Genomic DNA, 26,957 nt, shown 5'->3' with positions numbered 1-26,957 from the left:
TTTATGGGAGGTGGTGATTAGAAAAAAAATTTCTAAAATGACTCTGAAGGGGATCAATGAAAAAGGGTTTCAAAAGAAAGATATATAGTATTTAAGGCAATGAAATTGAATGTGATCACCAAGAGAACAAGGGTAGAAGTCCCAGTTTTCAATAAGCAGAAGTCAGGGAAATAAGGAGTTACCAGCACAGATCAAGAAGTTGTCAGAGAAAAAGAGGAAAAACCAAGAGAGTAGAATCCTGGAAGCAAAGTAAAAAAGTTATTCTGAGGAAAAAACAGTCAAACAACTCTGTCAAGTACTGTTAACAGATCAAGTAAAATTAAGTAGTAATGTTTAAAAGGGAAAGTAGAATCAAGGTGTGGGGGGGTTGTTTTTGTTTTAAAATGAAAGAAATAGCATTCCAGTATGTTGATGAAAATGATTTAATAAAGAATAAAATATTGATGATGCAGTACAAACGAAGTGGTAACTTTGGGCAGCTGAAAGGAGGTAAAATCCAGTATACAAGTGGAGAAAATCAGCCTAAAACAGGAACAGAAAGAGTTTATCAATGGCAGAGTTACAGGTATAGATCCTGGTACTTGGGTAGATGGGGTACACTTGAAGTTATAATTGTTTTTATTTCTCAGTGGTAAGATAACAAAGAAGGTCACCGCTGAGAGTGTGGGTGAGCAAATAATTTTATGACAACAGTGAGCTAGAAAAAAGTGAATGAGCTAGAGACATGACTGCCCATCTAAGGAAAATAGCCATGAATTTAAACTGGGATCGGTCAGCATAATTATAATTCTCCCCTTCCCATCAATTTTAAACAATCAAGATAGGACAAGGAGGTTTACATATGAGAGATTCTTTTACAAAATATATAAAAGGAGGGCCTGACCTGTGGTGGCGCAGTAAATAAAGCGTCAACCTGGAATGCTGAGGTCACCGGTTCAAAACCTCACGCTTGCCTGGTCAAGGCACATATGAGAAGCAACTACAAGTTGATGCTTCCCAATTCTCTCCCTCTTTCTCTCTCACCTCTCTCTAAAATCAATAAATCCTTTTTGAAAAGTTAAAATTTACACACAAATATATATATGGAGGGGTTCTGCCAATCAAGAGAAGAGCAAAGTATCACTGCTCACAAAAATTATGGGCTATTTTATTGCTTCACATTCATTTTGAAATATCCCCGAATTTTTTTGAGTAGTATATGTAAGGCATGGTTTATAAGAAAGCAAGTGAGGATGTGAGGGGGAGTAAGGAACAAGAAAAAGTAGGATTATAAATCCTGGTGGGGTCAAAAGATTGGTGGAGTCAGGATACAAGAAGAAATATGCATGAAAGACAGAGTGGTGACTGAATAATGGGATGCTTAAAACAGATTATGGAGATGTCAGAATATGTACAGCGAGCTAAGGCCAAGGCCAAGGTCAAGATCACTGAAAGAAAGAAGGTCAATGTTTTGAGAGCCAAAGGACTGGAAGCACCACCTATATATGAAAGTTGTAATTACTAAGAAATATAATAGGAACAGGGTAGGAGAAAATAATAATAGTGAATCAAGACTTCATTATATATTTTAGCTATTTACCCCTTATCAGATGTATGATCTGCAAATATTTTGTCCCACTCGGTAGGCTGCCTTTTCACTTTGTTGCTCGTTTCCTTTGCTGTGCATTAAGTGTTTTATTGATAGTTTGATGTAGCCCCACCTATTAACTTTTGCTTTTGTCACCTATAGGCGGTAAATTGCATATGAATTATATCTCAATTAAAAAAAACATTTAGGTTACAGTAACTGGGAAGAACACAGGGAAATAGAAAAGAACCAATGACAGAAATCTGGGAAACACCAACATTTAAGAGAAAGACAAGGAACAAGAATTTAGGAGATGATGAGTAGTTCAAGGAAGCCCTTACAGCAGGGGTCCCCAAACTTTTTACACAGGGACCAGTTCACTGTCCCTCAGACTGTTGGAGGGCCGGACTATAAAAAAAAAACTATGAACAAATCCCTATGCACACTGCACATATCTTATTTTAAAGTAAAAAAACAAAACGGGAACAAATACAATATTTAAAATAAAGAACAAGTAAATTTAAATCAACAAACTGACCAGTATTTCAATGGGAACTATGGGCCTGCTTTTGGCTAATGAGATGGTCAATGTCCGGTTCCATACTTGTCACTGCTAGCAGTAACAAGTGATATGACTGCGCTTCTGGAGCCCTGACGTGTCCGTCCCCTGTCACTGGGACTAGTACTGTATGAGAGCCACACCTCGCTTTCCTTTCCGCATCCTGTGCTCCTCTCACTGACCACCAATGAAAGAGCTGCCACTTCCGGAACTGCAGGGGGGGGGGGGGAATAAATGGCCTCAGGGGGCTGCATGCGCAGGCCGTAGTTTGGGGACCCCTGCCTTGAGGGATAGCTTAGTTGGTTGGTATGTCATCCCTGAGCACGGAGTTGCCGGTCCGATTCCCAGTCGGCATATACAGGAGCAGCTGGATGTTACTGTCTCTCTCTCTCTCTCAAAAATAAAAAGATAGTTCGAGAAGTAGAAAGAGAACAAAAAACAAGGTACAATCAAGTCCAAGAGCAGTTTTTAAAAGGAGATATACAAAACGTACTATAATTGACTAAAATTAAGGGGAAAAAAATGTTCACCTTTACTAGTAATAATGCAAATTTAAATAATTCACCAGTTGCAACTATAAAGTATTTCTAAAAACAACTTTTTTAAAGACATAATTCACATAAAATACAAGCTATCCATGTAAAAGATACAATTTAGTGGTTTTTAGTATATTCACAAATATTTCCAACCATCATCACAGACACTTTTATAACATTTTAATCACCTCAAAAAGATGCCCTCTATTCTACTTCAACAACCCCTTCACTCCCATCATAAGGAATCACTAACTTACTGTGTCTAGACTTACCCATTCTTGACATTTCACATAAATGGAACAATATAACATGATCTTCTGCAACTGGCTACTTTCACTAAATATGTTTTCAACATTTTTCCATGTTGCAATATTCCATTATATGAATAGACCACAATTTTTTTATTCATCAGTTGATAGTTAAGTGGGTTGTCTCCACCCTCTGGCTATTATCACTAATGCTGTGAACATTTATGTACATGCTGTCATATGGACAAATGTTTTCGTTTCTCTTGGGTATATTCCTAGGATACAGCATTACTGTTTTGTTTAAGACTTTATTTTCTTAGAGCATTTTTGGTAAAGGTAGGTACACAGCAAAACTGAGCAGAAGGTACAGAAATTTTCCATATACCCCTTGCCTCCATACACACGGTCTCCCCTATTATCAACATCCCCCACTGGGGCCATACACACTGATTACAACTAATGAACCTACACTCAAAAAAACCAATTATGGTTCATTCTGGGTGGTGTCTAGTCTATGGGTTTGGCAAAAGTATTAATATAATGACATGTGTCTACCATTACAGTATTATAAACAGTATCTCCACGGCCCTAAAAATAAAAACCCTTTGTGTTCTGTTTATTCATCCCTCTCCCTACTCTTAATCCCTTGAAAAGGTTTTTAATATCTAAATTGTTAAAGATTAAGGACATGGGTAATCTAGTCATCACTGGTGGTAAATTCACAATTCATTCAGTCAGTATTCAGTGAATGCTTGCTATGTGCCAGGCACCACACTAAAATCTAGGTTTATAGTAGAGAACCATGCAGACATAAATGAATGTATACAGATGGTCACAGAAATAAATGTATACAGATGGTTCCTAACTTACTGATGGTTCCTAACTTACGATGGTCTGATTTACAATTTTTTTACTTCATGATGGTGCAAAAGCAACCCACATTCAGTATAAAATGTAATTCAAATTTTAATATACGGTATACAGTGGTACCTTGAGATACAAATTTAATTTGTTCTGTAATCAAGCTCTTAAGTTAGTCAACTCATACATCAAACTGCTGATACTGGACCCAAGCACCAATGCACCAACTAGCGGCAGCTTCCTGAATCACAACTCATATCTCGGAATTTCGCTCGGATCTCGAACAAATATACTGAGTCGCAGCTCGTATCTTAAAAATTTGTATGTTGGTCTGTTTGTATCTCAAGGTACCACTGTATATATATTTTTTGATGGGGGGGGGGACAGATAGGGACAGACAGACAGGAAGTAAGAGAAATGAGAAGCATCAATTCTTTGTTGCTCATTGATTGCTTTCTCATATGTGCTTTGACCAAGGGGCTATAGCAGAGCGAATGACCCCTTGCTCAGGCCAGCGACCTTTAGGCTCAAGCAAGTGACCGTGGGGTCATGTCTATTATTCCACGCTCAAGCCAGAGACCCCGCACTCAAGTCAGGTGAGTATGTGCTCAAGCCAGATGAGCCCGCGCTCAAGCCAGGGACTTTGTGGGGTTTCAAACCTGGGTTTTCTGCGTCCCAGTCCAATGCTCAATTCACTGTGCTACCACCTGGTCAGGCTCAAATTTTGATCTTTCCTGTTCTAGTTATGTGCAGTACGATACTCTCATGAGGCTGGGCATGTGAGCTGCAGCTCTCAGTCAGCCATGCAATCACAAGAGTAAAGAGTAAACACTGATATTCTACAGCAGTGTTTTTCAACCACCAGTCCAAAAGAAATTTCATGCCTGTCAGTAAAAGAATTTCATACCCTGATGTTGTATGAAGATTATAGACCCAATGATCTTAGTCAAATTTGCTTATGCTCTGGGTGATTGCCACTTTATCAGCCTGTACCACTGATGAAAACACTATTGAAGTTGTCTTAGATATTTCTGAAACTTGTAGATTCATTGAAACAACCATTTGCCCCATGCAGAGCATTTACAAATCATGTGCAACAGAAAAAAAGCATTCAGACAAACTTATGTAGTACTCAATGAATAGTATATGTGGAGCTCAGAAATCAAGCACCAGCTTGTACCATGTTGCTCTGTTATGTGCAGTAAGATAAAACTTTATTTGTTGCATGTTTCCATTTCTGGCCAGGTAGGTTATACACAAGCTCTAAATCCCATGCCCTTCTTTGTAGTTCATTTTTTTCCATGTTTGTGCAAATAGCATTCAGATAACTTATGCAGTGTTCAATGCATCATACATGTGATGTTCAGAAAACAAGTTCCGACTTGCATTGTAATGCACTATTGTGTGCAGTATGATAAAACTTCATCAGTGTGTGTTTCCATGTCTGGTCCCCTCCCTCTCACAGTAGCACATTTTTTCAACACTTGTGCAAATAGTCATGCAAGTCCTTGCCTGTTCAGAAAGTTCCCATATTGTTTGCAAAAATCATTGTTTTAAGTGTCACTGTGCTGTGAATTTTATACTCTACAAAATGGAAAGAAAAAAACAAAACATTTTAACCATCTTCAAAAGCAAAAAGAATAGTAGTCAAAAGAAAAGTAGTGATGACACTGAAAGTAAACCAAGTACTAGTGCTTCAAGTTTAAAACAGTGAAACAGAAATGTGCTGATAATTTGGCAGGTGCAACAGAAACCAAAAAAAGAAAAGGAAACTTTGCTAGGCAGTACAGTAAGGAGTATTATTTAAAGCTTGTTTCACTGTAGCATCTGGTAGTAAATTACTGCCAGGGCCCTTGTGTGTAGTACGGTCTGAAATTCTGTCAACTGATGCAAGGAAACCTTTCAAACTTACTTCTCATTTGCATTTGAAGCATAGCAATCTTATTGAGAAGCAACTAGATTTTTTTGAAAGATCACACAACCAAATGAAAAGTAAAAAAATTCAAATGAAGAAAATGATGACTGGGGACAAATTGCTGCTTAGAGCATCTTATTTTAGCTGCCCTTCAAATATCGAAGAAAAAAAAAAACTGTTCACTACTGGTTAAGAAACAGTAAAGCTTTGCATCATAGATATCATTTGGAAATTCTGGGCGCTTAAGATGCACAAAAACTTGAGGCTATACCACTTTTGGACCATGCAGAGAAGAATTGTTGATACAATATTGAAGAGCAAATTGCAGAGGGAATAAAGTAGTCAAAATGTTTTGCCATTCAACTTAATGAATCAACCGATGTGAGTAACCATGTTATTCTACCATGCAATATACCTACTGCTTCATGGAGTATATTGAGGACAAAGACTTTAGAGAAGAACTACTTACTCTGTCTTGATCTACCTGGTCGGATCACAGTTCAGAGTACTTAACGTTCTCAATGAGTACTTTCAAGCAGAGGGTTTAGACTAGGGAAAGTGCATCGAGTGAGTATGGACGGTGCTGCAAGCATGATTGGACATCACTCAGAGGTAGTTGCAAAAACAAAGGACATTACGCACCCAAAAATGTTATACATGCAGTGGCAGCATTTAATTACAAAGAAACTTTCCCCTGAATTGAACACAGTGATGAATGACGCAGTGAAGACCGTTAATGATACTTGTAGTTGAGGTTTGAACTCCAGACTATTCACAACACCAACATCTCCTTCTCTATACAGAAGTGAGGTGGCTCTCAATAGGAAGGGTTCTTTCACAACTTTTCGAGCTGAGAGAAGAGAAACAGTTTCTGTAAGAGCAAAATCTGCATTAGTAGAGCTTTTGTTGGATGAAGAATGGATAAGATTGCATATATGGTAGATATATTTAGCCTCTTCAACAAACTATTTATCTTCAGTGGTTTAACACAAAGATTTTTACATTAAGAAGTAAGACCGATGCATTAAAAAGGAAACTTGTTCTTTGGGAAAGTCACATACCGGAAGGAAAAAGCTGTAGAAATGCTTCAAATTTTCCAAGACTTTCTGCTTGCTGCAGACATCAACTGAAAATTTGTATTTAATATTAGCATTAAGAAACTTTGATAATTACTACCCTGAAAATGAGGATCCCTGTAAAAGTAACCCATTCACAGATGGTATCAAATCCTGCTCTGTTAATCACTGTGAAAAAGAAAAACTTATAGATTTATCTTCTGATGTCATTCTGTTGTCCAAACATAAACTGTTGCAATTTTGAATATCACTGGAAGAAGAATATCCATCTCTTAGCTACAACGCTATTCAATTTTTAATCATATCTTCTATTACCACTTGGGTGAGAAGACTTTTTCAGCCAAATCACTAATCAAAACCAAACAGAGAAACCGAATGGATATCAATGCAGTGCTTCATCTCTTGGAAACAAAAGTACAGCCTCAGTTATCAAGAGTTTTTGCAAAGAAGCAACAGCAGATTTTGCACAGCTTTACGTGAATTAAATATTGCTCTCTAGAAACTTCAATTGTATTCTATTAAAGATATATTTTTTACTGTTTATTTTAGAAAATTTTCATCTTATAGTATTATAATTAAAAGATACTACACAAAATACTAATAATGGTTTTTATATTTGCCTTAGTGGTTCCCAAAATAATTCTCCTATTTCCATAGGTCCTCAAGTGTAAAAAGGTTGAAAACCACTGCTGTGTTGCCAGCGTTTTTCTGATATTGTGTTTTGCACTTTCTCATGTCATTGTGTATATTACATACCCAGCTGTGTATTCTCCTTCTACTGAGAACACAAAGGCAATTACAGATGCCTCCTGACTTTAAACAGGGTTATGTACCAGTAAGATTTCTGAGCATATTTAAGGTAAGCTAGGCTAAGCTATCACGTTCAATAGGTTAGGTGTATTAAATGTATTTTCAACTTACATTATTTTCAACTTATAATGGGGTTACTAGGATACAACCCCATCATAAATTGAGGAGCATCTGTACTTACAAAGTATAACAATTATTAAGAAAATCTAAAGTGTACTAAAAGAGAATAAGAGATCAAATTTTGATATAAAAGCCTTGAAAGGCCCCTCTAAACAAGTACAAAATAATATTGAAGCAGAGTAGTAAAAGCAAAAATTTAGTCAGGTAGAGTGGGGAAAAAGTTTACATGAAAAGCACAGTTCGTGCAAAAGCTCTTAAGTGGGAAAGTCACTTTAAAAAGGCCAGTAAGTCTAAACACTGGAAGCAAGGGAGTATGTGAGATGAGACAGGAAAGGTAAGAACCTGATCATATAAAGTGTTGGAAGGTCATAATAAGAATTATCTGTTCCATGTCCTCCAAAATCTGGATATACTGATAATCTTCCCTTGTTAAGTCTCTGCTCATTCCTCTGCCTTCTTCCCTTCAACTACAAATATGCTGATTTTATTTCTTTCCATTAATCAAAGAGCAAATTATTGGGTGGAATAGCTGTGCACTTTTATTTCCTCTATAAAAATGAAAGCTCCAGCCAGAACAGGTGGTGGCACAGTGGATAGAACATCGGCCCAGGGTGTTGAGGTCTCAGGTTTGAAAGCCCAAGGTCACTGGCTTGAGCGCAGGCATACCTGGCTTGAGTGTGGGCTCACCAGCTTGAGCATGGAATCATTGGCTTGAATATGGGATCAGTCATGACCCCATGGTCACTGGCTTGAAGCCCAAGGTTGCTGACTTGAGAAAGGGGTCACTGGCTCAGCTGGAGCCCCCCAGTCAAGATATACATAAGAAAGCAATCAAAGAACAACTAAGGCACTGCAACTATGAGTTGATGTTTCTCATTGCTTTTCCATCCTCTTTCCCTGTCTTTCTCACTTAAATATTGTTTTTATTTTATTTTATTTATACATTTTTAGAGAGAGAGGAGAGAGAGACAGAGAAGGGGGGGAAAACAGGAAGCATGAACTCCCATATGTGCCTTGACCAGGCAAGCCCAGGGTTTCGAACCAGTGACCTCAGTGTTCCAAGTCGACGCTCTATCCACTGTGCCACCACAGGACAGGCCTGTCTTTCTCGTTTAAAAAAAAAAAATGAAAACTCCATGCAGACACAGATTTTGTTCTGTTTTTCCTCAATACCTGGTACATTACCTAAAGTACTAAATACATATACCTAAAGTACTAAATACATAAACAATACACATACTACTCTCATCTAACACCCTGCCAATAAAAGGCTGGTATTTTGAATAATTTCCTAGATTTAAGGAAATAAAAAAATATAGAATAGTTAAAGAACACAGAAGTAACCGGCTTTAAGAGATTAAGTTTGTTGATTCTGGTCACAATAACAAAGCAATCTATATACTTAAGTGAGTTAACCAACTACAAACTAACAGAAATATAGGGAAGTAATTCATTAGCATAATTTATTTAACTGTGTTCAGAGTTTGAAAAATACCAATCCGTTAGTTAGTAAGGCTGTTCAAATTTATTACGTTAAAACTATAATGTGACCCTGGCCAGTGGCTCAGTAGATAAGAGCATCAGCCTGGCATATGGACATTTCAGGTTCGATTCCCAGTCAGGGCATACAGGAGAAGTGACCATCTGCTTCTCCCCCCCTTCTTTCTCTCTTCTCCTCCTTCCTCAGCCAATAGCTTGATTGTGGTCCCAGGCGCTGGGGAGAGCTCTGTTGGAGCGTATCAGCCTCAGGTGCTAAAAATAGCTTGGCACTTGAACATCAGCCCTAGATGAGGTTGCCTGGTTGATCCCTGTCAGGGTACATGCAGGAGACTGCCTCACTATCTCCCCTGCTCTCACCTAAAAATAAAATGGAATAAATAAGTAAATAAAGTAAAATAAAATAAGTAAAATAAAATGAAAATACTGTAAAACTATAAATTTAATTTTCAAAATTTTTAAATTAAAGAATCACTTTCTTTTCACTCAGACATAACACATAACACCTTGTTTTTCTATACTGACTAGCAAAACTAGAACTTAAAAGGTTATCATTATGTCTGGACCTCATGAACACTGTGTAAGTTAAATATGTTACTGTTTATGGGCCATTTAACTTCAGGAAAAAAGAAATTCTACAGGCAGAGTATGAACTCCATAATCCAAGCTAGTAAATCTCAAAAACATACACTGCATACTGTGTGGACAGGATACAAGGCAAAAGGTACTTTTTCACAGATAGGAAAGTAACACATTCTCTAGGGAAGCAAACTGGCAAGATCTATCAAAATTAAAAATATACAATTTTCTGATCCAGCAATTTTATCTCTAAAACTTTATCCTACATACATAGTCATGTATGTAAAGAACGACAAAAGTTCAAGATTATTCAATACAGTACAGTAGCTACAGATTGAGCACAATCTATAATAAATTTACTCTAATAAATGTAGCTATAAGAAAGAATGGTTATTATTTATGTATTCAAAAATTCTTCAAGATATTTGTTATTAAATGAAAAAACATTAAAAAATATAAAGCACCTGTGCACAACATACCATTTGTAGAGAAAAGATAGGTTTACACATATCTATATTACATATAGGTACATATACACAAACACATTTGCTTGAAAATGCAAAACAAACACCTCTGCACAAATAAACAAGAACCTGGTAATAATGATATCTCTTGGGAAAAGAACCAGGTGGCTGGGGTCAGGGATAGGATAGAAACTTTCCAATATATACCCTTTTGGAATTTTACTATTAACTAACATGGGACTACACTGGTATTGAAATCGGGTAATTAAATTTAAAAACAAAGTTAAAAGTATACATTAAAAGCAATGACATATCTTGTCATCCCATACCCCTGAGGACCAGAGAATGAACACAAATCAGTTTTTTTCAGAATGTAAAAATTTGAATAGACAGAGTAGTGAAAGAACAGCACATTTAAGCACATTAGATTATTAAGCACACAGAGGTCCTGTGCTAGGCATTGGGGATGCAGTGGATCCTGTGTCTAACCAGAGACAATTAAACAGATAATACAATCTTATAAGTGTTTTGACAGAGTAAAGAGAGGAGATCCAGAGAACATAGAGTAGGGGAACCATCCTACTCAAGGAACCAAAAAATGAAATGTTTAACAGAGGAAAAAGGAGTAACAGCAGTTAGCTAGGTTAGGTAGATGTGGAATGTTCCAAGAGTTCAGTGTGTGTAGAGTGTCTCAAATAAGTGGCAAGAAATGAGACTGGAGAGGGAGGTCAGATTGTTCTGGATCTAGAGTTGGGCTTTATCCAAAGGGCAAAAGAGGTAGACGAAGTAATAAAAAAAATTTTAAGCAGGTGATCAGGGGTCAAATTTATATGTCTGAAAGTTTATTCTAAAAGAGTTATCTACCAAAGGTGGAAATGCCTATTAGGAATTTGTTACAAAGTACAGGCAAGACATAATGCTAGTCCCACCAAAAGTTATAGTGGAGGGATGGAAAAAGTGTATGGCTTGAAGAAGAACTTGAGTAGTTGAATTAAGAGCACCTGGTGATAGGATAGGAGGATAAGAGAGAACAATTAGTCAAAGAAGGTATCTAGGTTTCTTATTTGGGCAATAGGATGAAAAGAATGAGAGATACTAAAGAAGTAGATTTGGGGGAGTGTGTGATGGGTTCAATATTGGACATGCTGAATTTGAGGTATGTATTTGACATTCAAGTAGAGATAATCAATAATTCATTAATATACAAAGAGGTACCATATGCAGTCAGAATGGGCTGAAAAGAAGCATTCAGTTCACATAAGAGAATACTGTGTGGGAAGTACTTCAGGGTTAGGAACAATTCCCAAAGAACACTCAATATTTAGGGAATAAAAAGAGAAAGAAGCACCTGCAAAGGTGAAAAGTTCTGAGGTTAGGAGGAAAACAAAAGTTTTATTTACTTTTAGTTAAGAAATGGCTCTTAATTAAACCCAAAAGAGTATGCAAGATCAAAAGTATTGTATGACTTTAAATAAAACTATAGTCAGTCTTGGCTAAGTAGTTCAGTTGGTTAGAGAATTGTCCTAATAGGCCAAGGTTGCAGATTTGATCCCTGGTCATGGCACATACAAAAATCAACTAATGAATACATAAACAATTGGAACAACCAAGCAATCTCTCTTTCTCTCTCTCTGAAATCAATAAAGTTTTTTAAAACTTACTTTAAAAACTACACCCAAAGACTACACAAAGAAAATAAACAAATATACATATAGACACACACATTTAGAACCATGTTATTGTCAACTCTCATATCAGCTATAATTGGGATCAGGGATAGAGGGAGTAAAAAATGCAACTCATATATTATCCTAAGAACAATTTCATACAAGAGTTTTGCAAAAATAATAAAGATCACTCAATCTAGAAAGGCCGTCCAAATTCATCAATTAAGCTAGAGAACTCCTAGCAAGTTGTTATATTTTCCTAATAATACAGCTGCTCAGCTAATAAGAAACATTTTTTCACTTGACGGCATAAGCACTTGAAAGTCTTGTAAGCAAGGAGGGCCTAACCTTAGGCAATGACAGAGATTGGAAAAAACCAGAACTTTTTTTTTCCAAATAAATTAAAGATACACAGAACATGTGCATTGAGTGCAACAGTTATTTAATATTCTGTTGTAATTGACATAGTAGACTTTTCTATGAAAAAATCCTACATTTATTCCCCCAAGGCATGAAATGAAGGGACACATTGGTCATGCAGCAAATGCTAGTTGTATTAATAAAAACATTTCAAAGCAATCTATACCACAGAAAGGAAAATGAAAGCATTGTTAAATTAATGTACTGACTTCAATGCCTGGAAAATCCATAGTCCACAAAGAATTCTAAAGGAATTAGTTTAGAGGACTTTGAACAAATCAATTTCCTCACTGTAAAAATAAAAACAGGTTTTGACCAATAAGCAAGTGTTTCATGAGTGAACTGCCTTAGTTAAATTTTAAGACTTACAAATTAGGGCCTCTAATTTGTTCTCATTTCCTAAAAATCATAGGTAAATCCACTTCTCTGCAGTAGTTCATAGTAAACTACAGGTTATAATTTAAACTTTAAAAATAAAGTTTAATGCTTTTTGCACTCCCAACATAATTAGATTTCATGTGCACATCTTCCAGCAGGAATTCCTTATAGTTTAACTGAAACAGATAATCTTATTTAAATTCAACCCTGGCTGATCTCAAGGATGAAGCTTCTAGAACAGTGATGGGCAATCTTTTGAGTCTGGTGTGTCAAAATTCGCCAAAAAACTGAGCATAACTCGGGTGGTGTGTCACTTCGAGAAAAAAAACCATAATTTCGTGATATTTATAGTTTAAATAACAAAAATATATAATTGTAATATTTAACTGTATTTAATAAACCAAAAACTAATTATTTAACTTACCTGCTTAGTGATGTCTTTGTTTATCTGTCAGTCGGTTTCTTCTGTTGGTCTTGATATTCTTTAGCTTGTGTGGGGTGCCGTGAACTAAGATAAGTGAGGGGGAGGGGGAATTATTTAACTAACCTGCCTATTAGTGACTTTTTTGTTGCTGAATTTCATTGGCTAAATCTTCAATTGAAGGTTGGTATTTTGTACACTTCAAGCCCAAGCAAGCGCTACTAACTTCATCTGTCAATCTGTTTCTTTTGTTGGTTTTGATATTTTTTAACTCTGAGAATAAGGTCTCACAAAAGTACGTAGAGGAAAAAATTGTGAGTAAAGCCATTGCTTTATTTTTCAGGGTACTAAAAGTGTCTGGCAATTGGTTCTAGGCATTCCAAATTTCCTGTTCGTAGTGGCACTCCTCTTGATTCTCCACGCGGCACCTTTCCAGATTTTCAAGCTTTGACCTTAAGTCGACAAACACCTGAGCCCACATGCTGTCTTGAAATTCTGCAAGTTGCATCTTAAGTAAATTAAGACGGCTGCCGCTATTTCTAATGGCAGGAAAAGGCAACCATACCACAGGCCCTTCACCTCTCCCAGCCTCCCCTCACTTATCTCAGTAATGATGGTCAATCAGAAATCCACGACACCTCAGAACAGTAGATTGGATGATGGTTGCTATGGTTATGTGGTTACTGGTAATGGCGATCACAGGGTCCCCAGAGATGCATCCCCCCCACCCCAGCACTCCACTTCTCCCTGCTCTGCCGGCCGGAAGTGAGGTCAAAGATCCTCTAACGGCCTAACCGGAAGTCCCAGAACTAGACACTCTGTGCCAGAGTTCTGTTGTTTTGTCCTACAGACCTCCGGCACAGAGTGTCTACACTACAGCAAATGTTTTATCCTCAGCTACTGCACTTGGACATGCAGGAGCTGAGGATGAAACGACCATCTCAGCATGCGGCCCCATACTTCTCTGGTATGTGGTTACATGTGGCTGCGTGTCATCGAAAATGGCTTCATGTGTCAGTGCTGACACGCGTGTCATAGGTTCGCCATCACGGTTCAGACAAACAGCTTGGACATGTGTCATGACATTTGAACCATAAACTCAAATGACCATGGGTAAAGAAATGAGGCTAAGGTTGCTAAGCATATGAATTTTCTCACTGAACTAGAGCTCATTTTTAAAAGTTTGTCAGCAAACCCTCAATTTCTCATATTAATCAACAAACTAAACATAAAATGAAGAACAAAAATTTACTTTAACTGCAACCCTAAACAGTAAGTCCCCTAATTACAAACATCCAACTTACATACAACTTGTACTTAAGAACTGAGCACCATAAAGACTACTGGCAATCAACTGCAGCTGTACATCAGTAAAAATGATATCATAATTACTTGACTTCCATGGCAAAGAACTGACCAATGAAGACCTTATGGAACCAGATCAGCAAATAAATGATAGTATTTAGGGAAGAAAACAGGGACACAGAAATTCTAGAACTGAAAAACTTTTCTAGAAAAGTTAGCTGATGCTTTTCATTTCATTGAAACAGGAATGGCAAAGTTAGAGGAGCAAAGTCGTGATACAGAGAGGTTCACCAAAGTTTACCGTATAGTTCCTGAAGACCTTAGATACTACAGGGCCATTAATAACGAGAAAAATAAAAGCTCTGTACAAACCTCCCTTGATGCCTACTTCAAGAGTCTGACTTCAGCAACAGAATCAAACCTGACTAACACCAGTCCCATCTTCTCCAAGTCCATCATCTTCTGCATCATCCAAGATTGTGTAAGATTGTGTTTGAAAATGTTTAAGTACTTATATGCACAAAAAGGTAAAAATAAATTCTATGTTAAGACAAACACCTGTCTCAGTTGCATTTAATAGGTAAATGTACCTGTTCCAACTTACATACAAATTCAACTTAAGAACAAATCTACAGAACCTGTCTTGTTCATAACCCAAGTATTGCCTGTATGGTTGACCTCATTCTTAGAGTATTATAATTCTTGTTATTAACTGGCCCATTATTTCAAGTGTACTTCTGAATTCTAACAACTAAAGTTTGCATCCCCCCAACTTTTTAAAAAGATTTTTTAGTGTAGTATTCGAGTCACAGCAAAACTGGGCAGGTGGTACAGAGATTTCCCATATATCTCCTCACTGCACATACCCAGAGCCTCCCCACAGTATCAACATCCCACACTGGCTGCACTTGTTAAAACTAATAAACCCTTAATGGCACATCATTAATACCCAAAGTCCGTAGTTTACATTAGGGTTTATTCTTTAATTTTTTTTTTTTACAGAGACAGAGAGAGAGTCAGAGAGAGGGATATACAGGGACAGACAGACAGTAACAGAGATAGATGAGAAGCATAAATCATTAGTTTTTCGTTGGGACAACCTTAGTTGTTCATTGATTGCTTTCTCATATGTGCCTTGACCATGGGGCCACAGCAGACCGAGTAACCCCTTGCTTGAGCCAGCAATCTTGGGTCCAAGCTGGTGAGCTTTGCTCAAACCAGATGAGCCCGCGCTCAAGCTGGCAACCTCAGGATCTCAAACCTGGGTCCTCCGCATCCCAGTCCGACGCTCTATCCACTGCACCACCGCCCGGTCAGGCTTAAGGTTTATTCTTGGTGTTGTATCTTTAGGTTTTGAAAATTTATAACATGTGCCCACAATTAAGAGTATCATACAGAATAGTATCACTGCCTACTATCCCTCATTTACCCCTTTTAAATCCTAAATTGGAAATAGCACTTAAGAGATTTTAAATGCTGAAATGACATTCAGAATCTTGAGGATGAAAAGGGAAGGCAAAAGCGGGGGGGGGGGGGGGGGGGAGGCCAATAACAAGAGCAAAGTAAAATAAATGAGAGCAGCTGCATTTCAAGAATCAAAACAATTCATTCCTTAAAGAGCTGAAGCCAAATCCTTTAAGAACTGTTTTTCCTTTCCATTGCCTTCCAGGAATTCTGAGAGGGTCTTGGCTAATATACCATAACTGCATTTTCTTAAGAAGGCAAAGCAAGTAGTTTAAATAAGTGCCTCATCTACATATAAACATCTACGGGTAGTGACTCATACCTTAAACTCACTTAAAGATATCCATGGCAAAAACGATATGCTCTTCGATATGGCATTCCACATAGGCTCTACAGCCCTCTACACTGTATTCATGAACAGGATTAGCATGATTAAACAGAACTGAAGAGATTTTACAACCTATACCCATACTATCCAAATGTAAAGTCCATTCCTTTCAAACACATCTGTCCCTTATTCAGCATAAGTGATATATCACCATATAACATCAATTATTTTTTAGTGGTCTGTAGCTCATCTGTTCCTTAATTGTTGCTCACCCTCCTAGAATGATGCAATCTTATCCTTGCTTGCTCTCATTTTCAGTACCACTCTCCCTCTAATCTATCACTAAGCACTAGCTAACTCCTGTTACTGCTTTTAGGAGATTAAATTCTACAGTAGTTTCCAAGTGTCCTAGAAATTAATTCCAAGATGCCTTACCTTACCTTTGTCTCCAAGTCTTTAATAAGGTGCCCTAGATTACCCCTCCTTCCTTATTTTCCTCCTCTATCATCCTCCTGTCTGCCTGGTTTAAATACCCTTTACCTGACAAACCTTCTATTTCCAGCTCAGGGATCTCCCAACATGCTGTGCCCCCAAGGGAATCTACTGGTCATCTTCTTCCCACCATTTAAACTTCACTCTCCATGAAGTCTTGTCAGATTAGTTAGGAGTTCCCACTTTTTCTAAAATAATGAATCAAAATCTTGGGTGCACACTAGAATCTCCAGTGTATGAGATGTTTCAAAATAAAATTGGTCTAATATGTCTGGGCTCCATATTAGACCAATTAAAACAATCTCTAGGCAGAGAACCCAGATATTGGTGGTGATATGTGGGGGGTTGTTTCTTTATCTCATCGGGTTTTTTTCCAAAGCCACACAGTGATTCTAATGAGCAGCCAAGCTTATCAACTTACTAACCCTACCCAGTCTAAATACAGAACTCCCATAACTACATTTTTCAATATGTTCTATAAATATATCCATATCCCACAACCCTAAAATATACTTACCATATAGCCTTGACTAATGCATATAATTTAAATATCTGAAATGGGCCTTCATCAGACTTAAACACTATACAGTAATTTATACACTCTGAACACAGGTTTCCTCTTCTATAAAATGGGGATGATACCATCTACTTTACAGGGTTGTCATGGAAAATCAAACAAGATACTGATTATTATACATTTAGCAAAGCAACTGGCTTATGAGAACACAAATGTTAAAGCCCTTCAGGTATCAAAAGTTACACATGGATTCACTTTTAAAGAAAGAAACAAATTTCAAGTGCAGTATAAAAGATATGTTATCTGGATGAGGCTGAGTAGATAACTGCTGGCCAAGAGTTATAATCAAAAGGGTCACTGTCAGCAAATTTTACCCTAAGTATGTCCCATCCTGATCCTGTTGTTACAATTTTTATATAGGTGAAATGTGGTTAAAATTCATGCCAAAACCAATAAAAAACTCATGAAAAGGTCTTTGAAAGTAAGTCGAGTGCAGGGAGGTGTCTGATACTTACAATCCCTTGGCCACCGGTGTTGGGAGTCTGTTCCCAAATTACACAGAAGCACCAACAGCTGGCTGAATTTGTTTTCACGCTCTGCTTTCTTAGTCGCTATGTTTACAAGCACCCTAACTCAGCTACGGAGAAACCTGCTGCCAGAGGCTGGTTTGCCAGAAACTTAGAACTGAATAAACCTATTCCTTTAAATACCAAAACAAAGATTAAATGTTATAAAGTTAAAACTCAAATGGGTATTAGAGAATAGAAAATAGGCCGGTAATGACAGATAAGGCTAATTTCAATTGACAGGGGCTATCAGGACTAATGGTATTGTACTAAGAAATCTGAGGCTGAATATGGGTTCATCAGGAAAGCATACCATGAGATAATGGATATTTGGTCATGGGTAGAGGAAGTGAAAGGGACAGCATGACATATTTTATATCCAAAATACTCCTAAGGTCAGGACTAAAGAGCCTATCCTAAAAGGGGAAGTGGCAGTGATGTAAACAGAGAAAGGCATACCTCTATCAGTAAATCAATCATTTATTTAGTTGCTTTGAGGGCAGGAATTGTGTGTGCCTTATTCCTATCTCCAACACTACCAGAATGCCTGATATATAATAGGCTATTAATAAAAGTGCATTTAATTAAATGTGCAACAAGAAAACAAATATGAGATCCCATTATTCTATGATATATCATCATTTAAAGTCTATTCACCAAAATACTCTCACCCCCCAGTAAAGGCCAATTTGACTGCAATCTTGATTGTAATAGGTAGTAAAAAAAATAAGTAGTACCAAAATGAGAAAGTCCTAGGCAAGAACTAGCTTTAAAAGCATAACTTTTAAAAGGGACACCTTCCGACTCATTTTATTCTCAGGAGATAGAAGCAAAAGTTAACTTAAAGTTAACCAACAATGAAACAATGCTCCATTTCATTTTGTTTAAATTTTCACTAGACAAATCTCAATGACCATGACCTTGAATTTATTTAGCTCTTTATACTAAGTACATGGCACAGCATGTACTATGTAATTAAACACTTCAGTGTTTAATATGGTGAGGTTCTAACATCTATTTCCACTTAATATTACTATTACTATAATACCATTAGTATTGCTTTTTTTTTTTACGTGAGAGGAGGGGAGATGGTATGACAGACTCCCACATGCACCCCAACGGAATCCATCCAGCAACCCCCATCTTGGGCTGATGCTCAAACCAACCAAGTTATTTTTAATACCTGGGGCTGACCCACTCGGACGAATTTAGCCATCCTCAATGCCCAGGGATGACTCTGGAACCAATCAAGCCACTGGCTGCGGGAGGGGAAGAGGGAGAAAACAGGGAGAGGGAGGGAGGGAGAGAGAAGCAGATGGTCACTTCTCTTATGAGCCCTGACCAGGAATTGAACCTGGGATGTCCAAATGCCAGGTCGATGCTCTATCCACTGAGCCAACTGGCCAGGGCATTACCACTTTAGTCAAAAGAGCTGGTGTATGATAGAAGGGCAACCTAACCTATCCTTGCTCCACACTGAACCAAAAGAGTGAAAATTAGTTTTATCCAGGGCTTAAAAATTATATATATTCTTTTTTGTGTGTGACAGAAATGACTGAGAGATCAGAGAAAGGGATCAGAGAGATCAGAGACTGAGAGATCAGAGAGAGATGAGAATCATCAATTCTTTGTTGCAGCACCTTAGTTGTTTGTTGATTGCTTTCTCATATGTGCCTTGACTGGGGGGCTACAGCAGACCGAGTGATCCCTTGTTGAGCCAGCAACCCTGGGCTCAAGTTGGTGAGCTTTGCTCAAACCAGATGAGCCCGCGCTCAAGCTGGTGACATCGGAGTCTCAAACCTAGGTCCTCTGCATCCCAGTCCAATGCTCTATCCACTGCGTCACCACCTGGTCAGGCAAAATTATATATAATCTTAAGGTCATAATGATCTAAAAGCAAACACCTTCAAAGATTATTTTAGGTTACAGGACAAAAGTGTTAAAAGCAAAGTGGGGGGCTGAATCCAAGAACTAAGCTTTGCAAAAGATTAATGTAATCTGAATGACAAGTATACCTGTGACTAGAAAGAATGGGACGAGATTCTCTCTCAAAGAATACTGGAATCTCCACACTCAGTTGGACAGACATAGGTTTAACTTGCTCTATGCTATTTTCTCCAGTTTTTAAAAATGACACATAAAACAAGTTGACACATCACCTTTCCCCAGTTTCAAAATTTTTGCCATGAGAATAAAGTGACTGGATAATGAATACAGATTCCTAGCTTTCTGTGGTAATTCTGGAAGCAACTAGTAGCTGATTACTGAAAAGAATTTTAAAGGCTTCCTTACTGAATCTTAATCCTTATAGTCAGAATTCAGTTTGATAATACCAATTTGGCAAATTTTAAGCAATGTTATCAATTGTAGGTTTTCTGAGCCTTTTTGGTGACAGTAGTAGGAAGAAAGAATTTTACTACAGGGGCTTCTGTATCTCAAAAAAAAAAAAACCCTAAAAGTATACATGGCATACAACTTCATACTATGAACAGCAAACATTTGCCAGCACTTAGAGAGCTAGGAGTAAAAGGACTTAGTCTTTGGTCCAGGCTATGCCCCTTATTAACCATGTCATCTTGGCAAAAAAAATAACCTCAGATTCATCTGTATAATGATGAATCTACCACCTTCCTACCTTGCTTACCTCATACAGTTTCTGTGACAATTCAATTAGATAATATGGTTGAAAAACTTAGAAGGCCTAACAAATAGATTATGTGGAACCATTATCATGCTAGTAATCATGTAAAAATAAATTAGTAACCCACAAATTCCTCCATTCCACCCACTCCATCATCAGTATCAAACTGAACCTAAAAACAACTGTATTGCTTTATGGTTCATTTTTATTACCTGAATTCATAAAATCTATTCTCCTAAAGATGTAAAAATGAACTAGCAGAAGAATAAATATGGCAAAGCAGGTAGAGAATTAAGTCATTTAAAATCATTTCTAAAACCTGCCTGTCCTGTATGCCAAGATCTCCAATGAGTCCTCTGAAATCTTTGATTTCTACTGGATTTCAGATGTTTAACTAATGCACTCTTTCCACCAATATTTAATTAAGAAACAGGAATATTTTCCTCCCACACCTGGATTTTGTGATCTTCTAACCATATCATGCCACTTTTTATCAAATCATTTCAATTGGGCTCTACAAAACTGCTCTCTAGTGGCTTTCCCATGAATGAGAAGCAATTTCCTACATCTTAATTGGGCCGCAGAAAGCTGTGTATGGTTCTCAAGTAAGAGAATTCTCTCTTTATAGTCACAGTTGTTGATAGAATAGACTGGTTTCTATGCTATGCAAGACAAACTGTAAGAATCTGGAGAAGTCACTTATGGCTATTTGGAACCAAGTTTCCACATTTATAAAAATGAGAACTAGATTAACTCAAAAGATCTTTCTGGTTGAAATACTCTATGATACTCTTCACATCACATACAGTGTGTTCGTAAAGTCATGGTGCACTTTTGACCGGTCACAGAAAAACAACAAAAGATGACAGAAATGTGAAATCTGCACCAAATAAAAGGAAAACCCTCCCAGTTTCTGTTGGATGATGTGGCAGCATGTGCACATGCGCAAATGATGACGTAACATCGTGTATACAGCGGAGCAGCTCACAGCCATGCCAGTCGAGATGTGGACGGTACAGAGGAAAGTTCAGTGTGTTCTGTGGCTCGCTAAATTCGAATCCGTGACCAAAGTGCAACGTGAATATCAACGCGTTTATAACAAAGCGCCACCACATAGGAATAACATTACTTGGTAGGATAAGCAGTTGAAGGAAACTAGCAGTTTGGTGGAGAAACCCCGTTCTGGTAGGCCATCAGTCAGTGACGAGTCTGTAGAGCAGGGGTCCCCAAACTTTTTACACAGGGGGCCAGTTTACTGTCCCTCAGACCGTTGGAGGGCCGGACTATAACAAAAACTATGAACAAATCCCTATGCACACTGCACATATCTTATTATTTATTTTTTGCACATATCTTATTTTAAAGTAAAAAAAAATGGGAACAAATACAATATTTAAAATAAAGAACAAGTAAATTTAAATCAACTAACTGACCAGTATTTCAATGGGAACTATGGGCCTGCTTTTGGCTAATGATGGTCAATGTGCTCCTCTCACTAACCACCAATGAAAGAGGTGCCCCTTTCGGAAGTGGGGCGGGGGCCGGATAAATGGCCTCAGGGGGCCGCATGCGGCCGTGGGGCCGAAGTTTGGGGACCCCTGCTGTAGAGGCTATACGGGATAGCTACCTAAGGAGCCCTAAAAAATCTGTGCGTGAGCCCAAATCGAACTGCACTGAATAGGTATGAAACTGGGAGAGTTTTCCTTTTATTTGGTGCAGGTTTCACATTTCTATCGTCTTTTGTTGCTTTCTTGTGACCAATAAAGATTATCTTGCCACGCAACAGTAAGATTATTAGTTTTTAAAATCACTGGATTCTAAAAAGGAACTTAATAGAAAGATAACAGTAAGACATACATAAAAAAATGTATTATACATGTGTCTATTTCCAGAAAACAAACTAATTTCATATCGTGTTATTTCCTGTAGCTGGGAACAATCTCAGAAATCCAAGCCTAATCTCCATCACTTCTCACCTGAGAATAAATACAAGAAGTCAGATTCACCTTAGCAGATAACTCAATTTCAGTCAACTCTGGGAATTCTGAACTAAAAGGCCTGGATAGGATGTAGGATGGCCAGAGCAGGGAGATGGCAACACAGGATGAGCATAAACAGAGGTTTTCACTTCCTGGTAAGAGTTCTTCTCAATGGTTAATTAAAATGTTTGAAACCCCAAAATTCAATGAATGATTTACTCAAACACTACATGCAAGGAGCTCTGCTGGGCACATGGGGGATATACAGATGAATCTGGGAATTTAAGAGTCTATTAGTATTTTAATTCTGTAACACACTAATTGAAATGAGTATGGGTAGCCTGCCATCCTCCACGGCATCACCACTATCCCTTCTCTAGTGCAGTTTGAAACATAATATTAAGAGAAATAAACCCAAATGTTAATACATAAGGTCTTGTGAGTGATATGGAATGACTTAGGAATTCAGAGGCTAACTCTCCATCTGGTTTTAGTAATCACTGAAGACTCAACGGGATTAGTTTTGAGCAGGGTCTTGAAAGATATCGATAGAAACAAGTCCACTTTAGTTTACCTGTTTGTCTTGGGAATATGTTTTATTAAGAAAGAGCATCACATATGGGAGAAACATGGTCTAAAACAAGGACAAGGACCACCATTAGCAAGCATCCAGTCACCAATTAACAGCAGCCTTGAGCAGCCCTTCTTCACTCATGGGATTTCCATTGTCTCAGGCATTACATTATGTTCATTCAACTATAAAGTTTATTTTTGTTACAATAACCACTAGTGTTTTTCCCATATACAGATCTACTACAGAAGTGGGAGAGAACAAAACAGCTTCTTTAAAGTGAAAAAGGGAAAGCTTAAGGGGAATCTCCCAGACATCAATTTCCACTGTGAAACACTACCATCCAATGCAAATAATCATTCTCTTCTTTCCAAGTTCTCTACTTATCTTTTACCTTCTACCAAACACCATCATCATGCATCTGAGATGCACAAATATGTACATGACTATAGGATAGTATAACACACATCGTAATGACTTCCATTATTTCTCATGAGCGAACTGCTTCGAAATCTGATGTTAGGTTACTAGCATTTATGTAAATACACAAAGTTCTTACATGCCTGTGTTTCCGGTACAGGTAGAAGATGAAGGCTGAAAGAGTATTATAAGTCTGTATCCTAGAATCCTAAAAGAACCAAAACTGATTCAAGTTCAATACGTTTAAATAAAAGACGTTAGTCCAGAAAAAAATGAACATATACAAACCTTTCAAATGTCATAATACTGTTTTTTTCCTGATAAATTTTAACCTAACACCTATAAACATATACGTAAAGGCTAAGAATGTAAAGAACTTACACATTTTATTTCACTCCAAAATTCTGAATAATATGCAAATCTTACTTCTGCTAGTATACAGTACAATGAACTGCATTCACTGAAGAAGAGACTGTAACAGTATCGTTTAAGAAAGATAATTTGAAGAGAATAACATAAAGAAACCCCAACCCAAGTAAAGGAGACATCTATTTCCCACTAGTGTCGCTGGTCAAGCTTTAAGAGGTATCATTTATCTTTTCACATACAGGATAATGATGCTTCCAGCTGTTAATACAAATTATCTCAAATATAATGAAGGGAAAAAATTAACTATATGGATCTTCCAATATATCGCAAAGATAAGGTAAAAAAAATTTTTAGTTTCCCCTACTTGGTCAAACTTGGTAGCAACCAAGAGGGTGTGGAAGTGACAGCAACATTACTACTGAGGAGGCTAGCGGAAAGCAAGCTGCAAATTAAAGGTATGGGCCTAAGAGAGATGGAATCAAGAACAGGGCACTCCTCTAACTCCTCTCTGTGCGTTCTCTCCTTTACAATATAAATTATTTCCAAGCCGGGCTGGCGTTTCTCACTCCACACTCCAACCATATCCCTCAAAAGAAACCTATAGAAAGATACTTAAGCCTAAGGCTTTCTTCCCCTCTAACTGGGAATGTATCTGCACCTCGCCTTATGCCTTCCTCTCGGTTACCTCCACCGAGGGTGTGAAAATATCCACATCCAGTCGCCCACCCCCACCCTCTAGTAGTGCCCTGAGGACTAGGCTCCTCTCCTCTCCTCTCCTTTTAGTCGCATCGCCTTTGAGGAGCTTACCGAATACTTCTTTCCCTCGATCCTCCACCCTTGTTCATGGCCGAAAATATTCTCCGCATCCTCTTCCAGAGGAAGGGACAGGCAAAAAAAGGAGGCATGTTCGAGAAACGAAAGCCAAAGAACCTTGAACCACAGCAGTTTTAAACCAACGGGGTTGGCCGACTTCCTCCACCTCGGCGTCTGACCAGCAGGGTTCTCTAAATACTGAAATCACGGGTCTCTACGCTGTCCCCAACCCCCACCCCTCCGGGATGAGGCCGGAAAATGGGAAGGACCGGGTGAAACGCGAGGGTGGGTCATCCCTCACGGAGCCCGCTGACCCGTCCCTGCCCTCCGGACTAGAGTCCCCGGGAAGGATGGAGACTGTTGGAGGAACGAAGGGCCCCCAGCCCGGGACCCTGCACCAACGCCCCCAAAGATTCGGATCGCGACCCCCGGCCTCCCGCGCCGGCCTCCCCGCGGCCCGGCCCCCCGCAGGACCCCTCCCCGCCGCCGACACCGCAGCGGCACCGAGGTGGACCCGAGGCCGGCCTCACCAGCACACAAGCCACACACACAAAAGCGCCGCGGCCGCCGCCTTCCCGCCCCCACAGCCCCGTGGAGCAATCAATGATGCGGCCGGCGCCCGCGTCCCCTCGGTGCACACCCGAATGCGGGGCCCGGCCGGCAGAGACGGCGGCGCGGCTCACCATCGCTCCGCTTGATCTCCACGTATATCCCGATCTGGATCTTGCCGAAGTTGGCCGTTGCCATCACCTCATCTGGAGCAGCGGCGGCGGGTCGAGGGAGGGGGACCGGAGGGCGGAAAAGGCGGGGAGGGGGCGGGGTAGGTGTGGGAGGGGGAGCGGTTGCCCGCGGCCGCGCTGGCCCGGGCGACAGCGTGAACGCGAGACGGGGCCGCGAGGAGCAGCGGCGGGCAAGCAAGCGGAAGCCCGAGGCCTGCAGGCGGGAGGGAAGATGCGCACCGGGCGTCGGGGTGAAGCGAGGGCCGGGCCGGTCAGGCAGCGCAGGGAAGAGTGGGAGGGCCCGCGCCAGCCGCCGGGAGCCGACGCTGGGGAGGCGGGGCGCCGCGCGCTTGCGCAGAGCGCGCCTCCAGCGTCTCTTCCTCTCTGGCCGGCCTTTCCCGGCTGCCTCGAGGCGGCCCCGCCCAGCGCCGCGGCGGGAGGGTGGCGGCCGTGGCTTTGCCAGCGGAGGGAGCCCAGCGCGCGTGGCCCTGCCCCAAAGAGCCGGCGTCGAGTTTGATTTTAGCGCGCGGTCTAAGAGAGGCGGCAACCCGCGCGCCGCTGCCTTCCTGTCTTTTTAGCGTCCGTGAATTGGCGCTTTTGCCGGAAACGACTAAGGGCCCTGTGGTTTCGAGGCTCTCCAAATGGAGCACAGGGTAAAGGAAATGAATTTAGGGGCCGTTAGGAGCCGACCATTGACAGTGCGAGCTCAGGGTTCCATCTGAGAGTGACACCTCTGTTGCCACTCGGAGGTGGCTAATCAAAGTAACCGAGCTGAGGCTTCCCATCCAGTTATGGAGGAGGGAAAGAAGCACCTTTGAGGTGCCACCCGTCCTACCAATGTCGGAAAGATCCACTTCTTCGTGGGGCTTGCCTTCATCTCCTGGCTCGGCCTCAACTGTTCCATTTATGATGCATGTTGGTAATGTCCTGCCTCCGCTGTGGGGTTTAAGACTTTGTTTGCCCTAGCACGTAAAGCCAACAACTACGGTTCAAGGGCAGACACGTAGGGTGGACACTAAGGTATGTGCCTTTTCTTAAGAGTCACTTGACTAGTTTGACCACAGGAGCATCTCCCCGGACAGAAAGGCCATGTGGACAGAGACCATTGAAACTGTTTACAGCACCATGTAAGAACCTCCAAACCTGTGACTTTCACTTCCAGTACTGGGACTTGATGTGAAAGAACACACTTCTGGGCCCTTCTTTCTCCAGTCATTGTTAATATCTCTGTTATAATAACTAAAAATATACAGTTTTAATATTTTTAAATTGGAAACTGGATATGTGTATGTTAAGTGCATATATGCACACGCCTGGAGTTTTCAACTTAATATAAGGTGTCAAGTCAAGGAGACTCTAAAAAAATTCTTAGAAGACTAGAGGCTCTATCTGTAATATAAACGTTGAAGGCACACTTGTCAAAAGAACATTTTCTTAATTAAGTCCATTCTAAAGTAGGAATATTTTTTGTGAAAACAACACTGGGTAGACAACTTAGAAAATAACATTTACATTCCAGAAATGACATTACTGTAAATCTTACTTCAGGACCTCTTTCAAAATAAGATTTGACCTAGTTTTTATTTTTCAGTTTTGCAAAATAATCTTAGGAGTTTTATCTGATCTCTTTGAGCTCCTGTCTAGTTGAACGTCGA

At 39.4% G+C, this 26,957-nt stretch overlaps 1 protein-coding gene across 5 annotated transcripts in view; it reads right to left on the bottom strand.

The window, feature by feature from the left end:
• KIF2A (kinesin family member 2A) overlaps nt 1–25,629 on the bottom strand; it is an 89,269-nt gene extending 63,640 nt beyond the window's left edge. For 2 of the 5 annotated variants that reach the window (XM_066375726.1, XM_066375735.1), the window contains exon 1: nt 25,267–25,627. In XM_066375726.1, the coding sequence (XP_066231823.1) occupies nt 25,267–25,330 (64 nt within the window). In that variant the 5' untranslated portion in view covers nt 25,331–25,627. Of the gene's footprint in view, nt 1–13,121; nt 13,206–25,266 lie in introns of all 5 variants that reach the window. The other 3 variants (XM_066375718.1, XM_066375710.1, XM_066375699.1) reach the window with 3 other exon arrangements.
• Between the last annotated feature and the right edge of the window lie 1,328 nt (nt 25,630–26,957).

The sequence above is a fragment of the Saccopteryx leptura genome, chromosome 1 (assembly GCF_036850995.1).
Source record: "Saccopteryx leptura isolate mSacLep1 chromosome 1, mSacLep1_pri_phased_curated, whole genome shotgun sequence".
In the NCBI taxonomy this organism is placed as follows: domain Eukaryota; kingdom Metazoa; phylum Chordata; class Mammalia; order Chiroptera; family Emballonuridae; genus Saccopteryx; species Saccopteryx leptura.
This window is presented reverse-complemented; position numbering and strand designations above follow the sequence as displayed.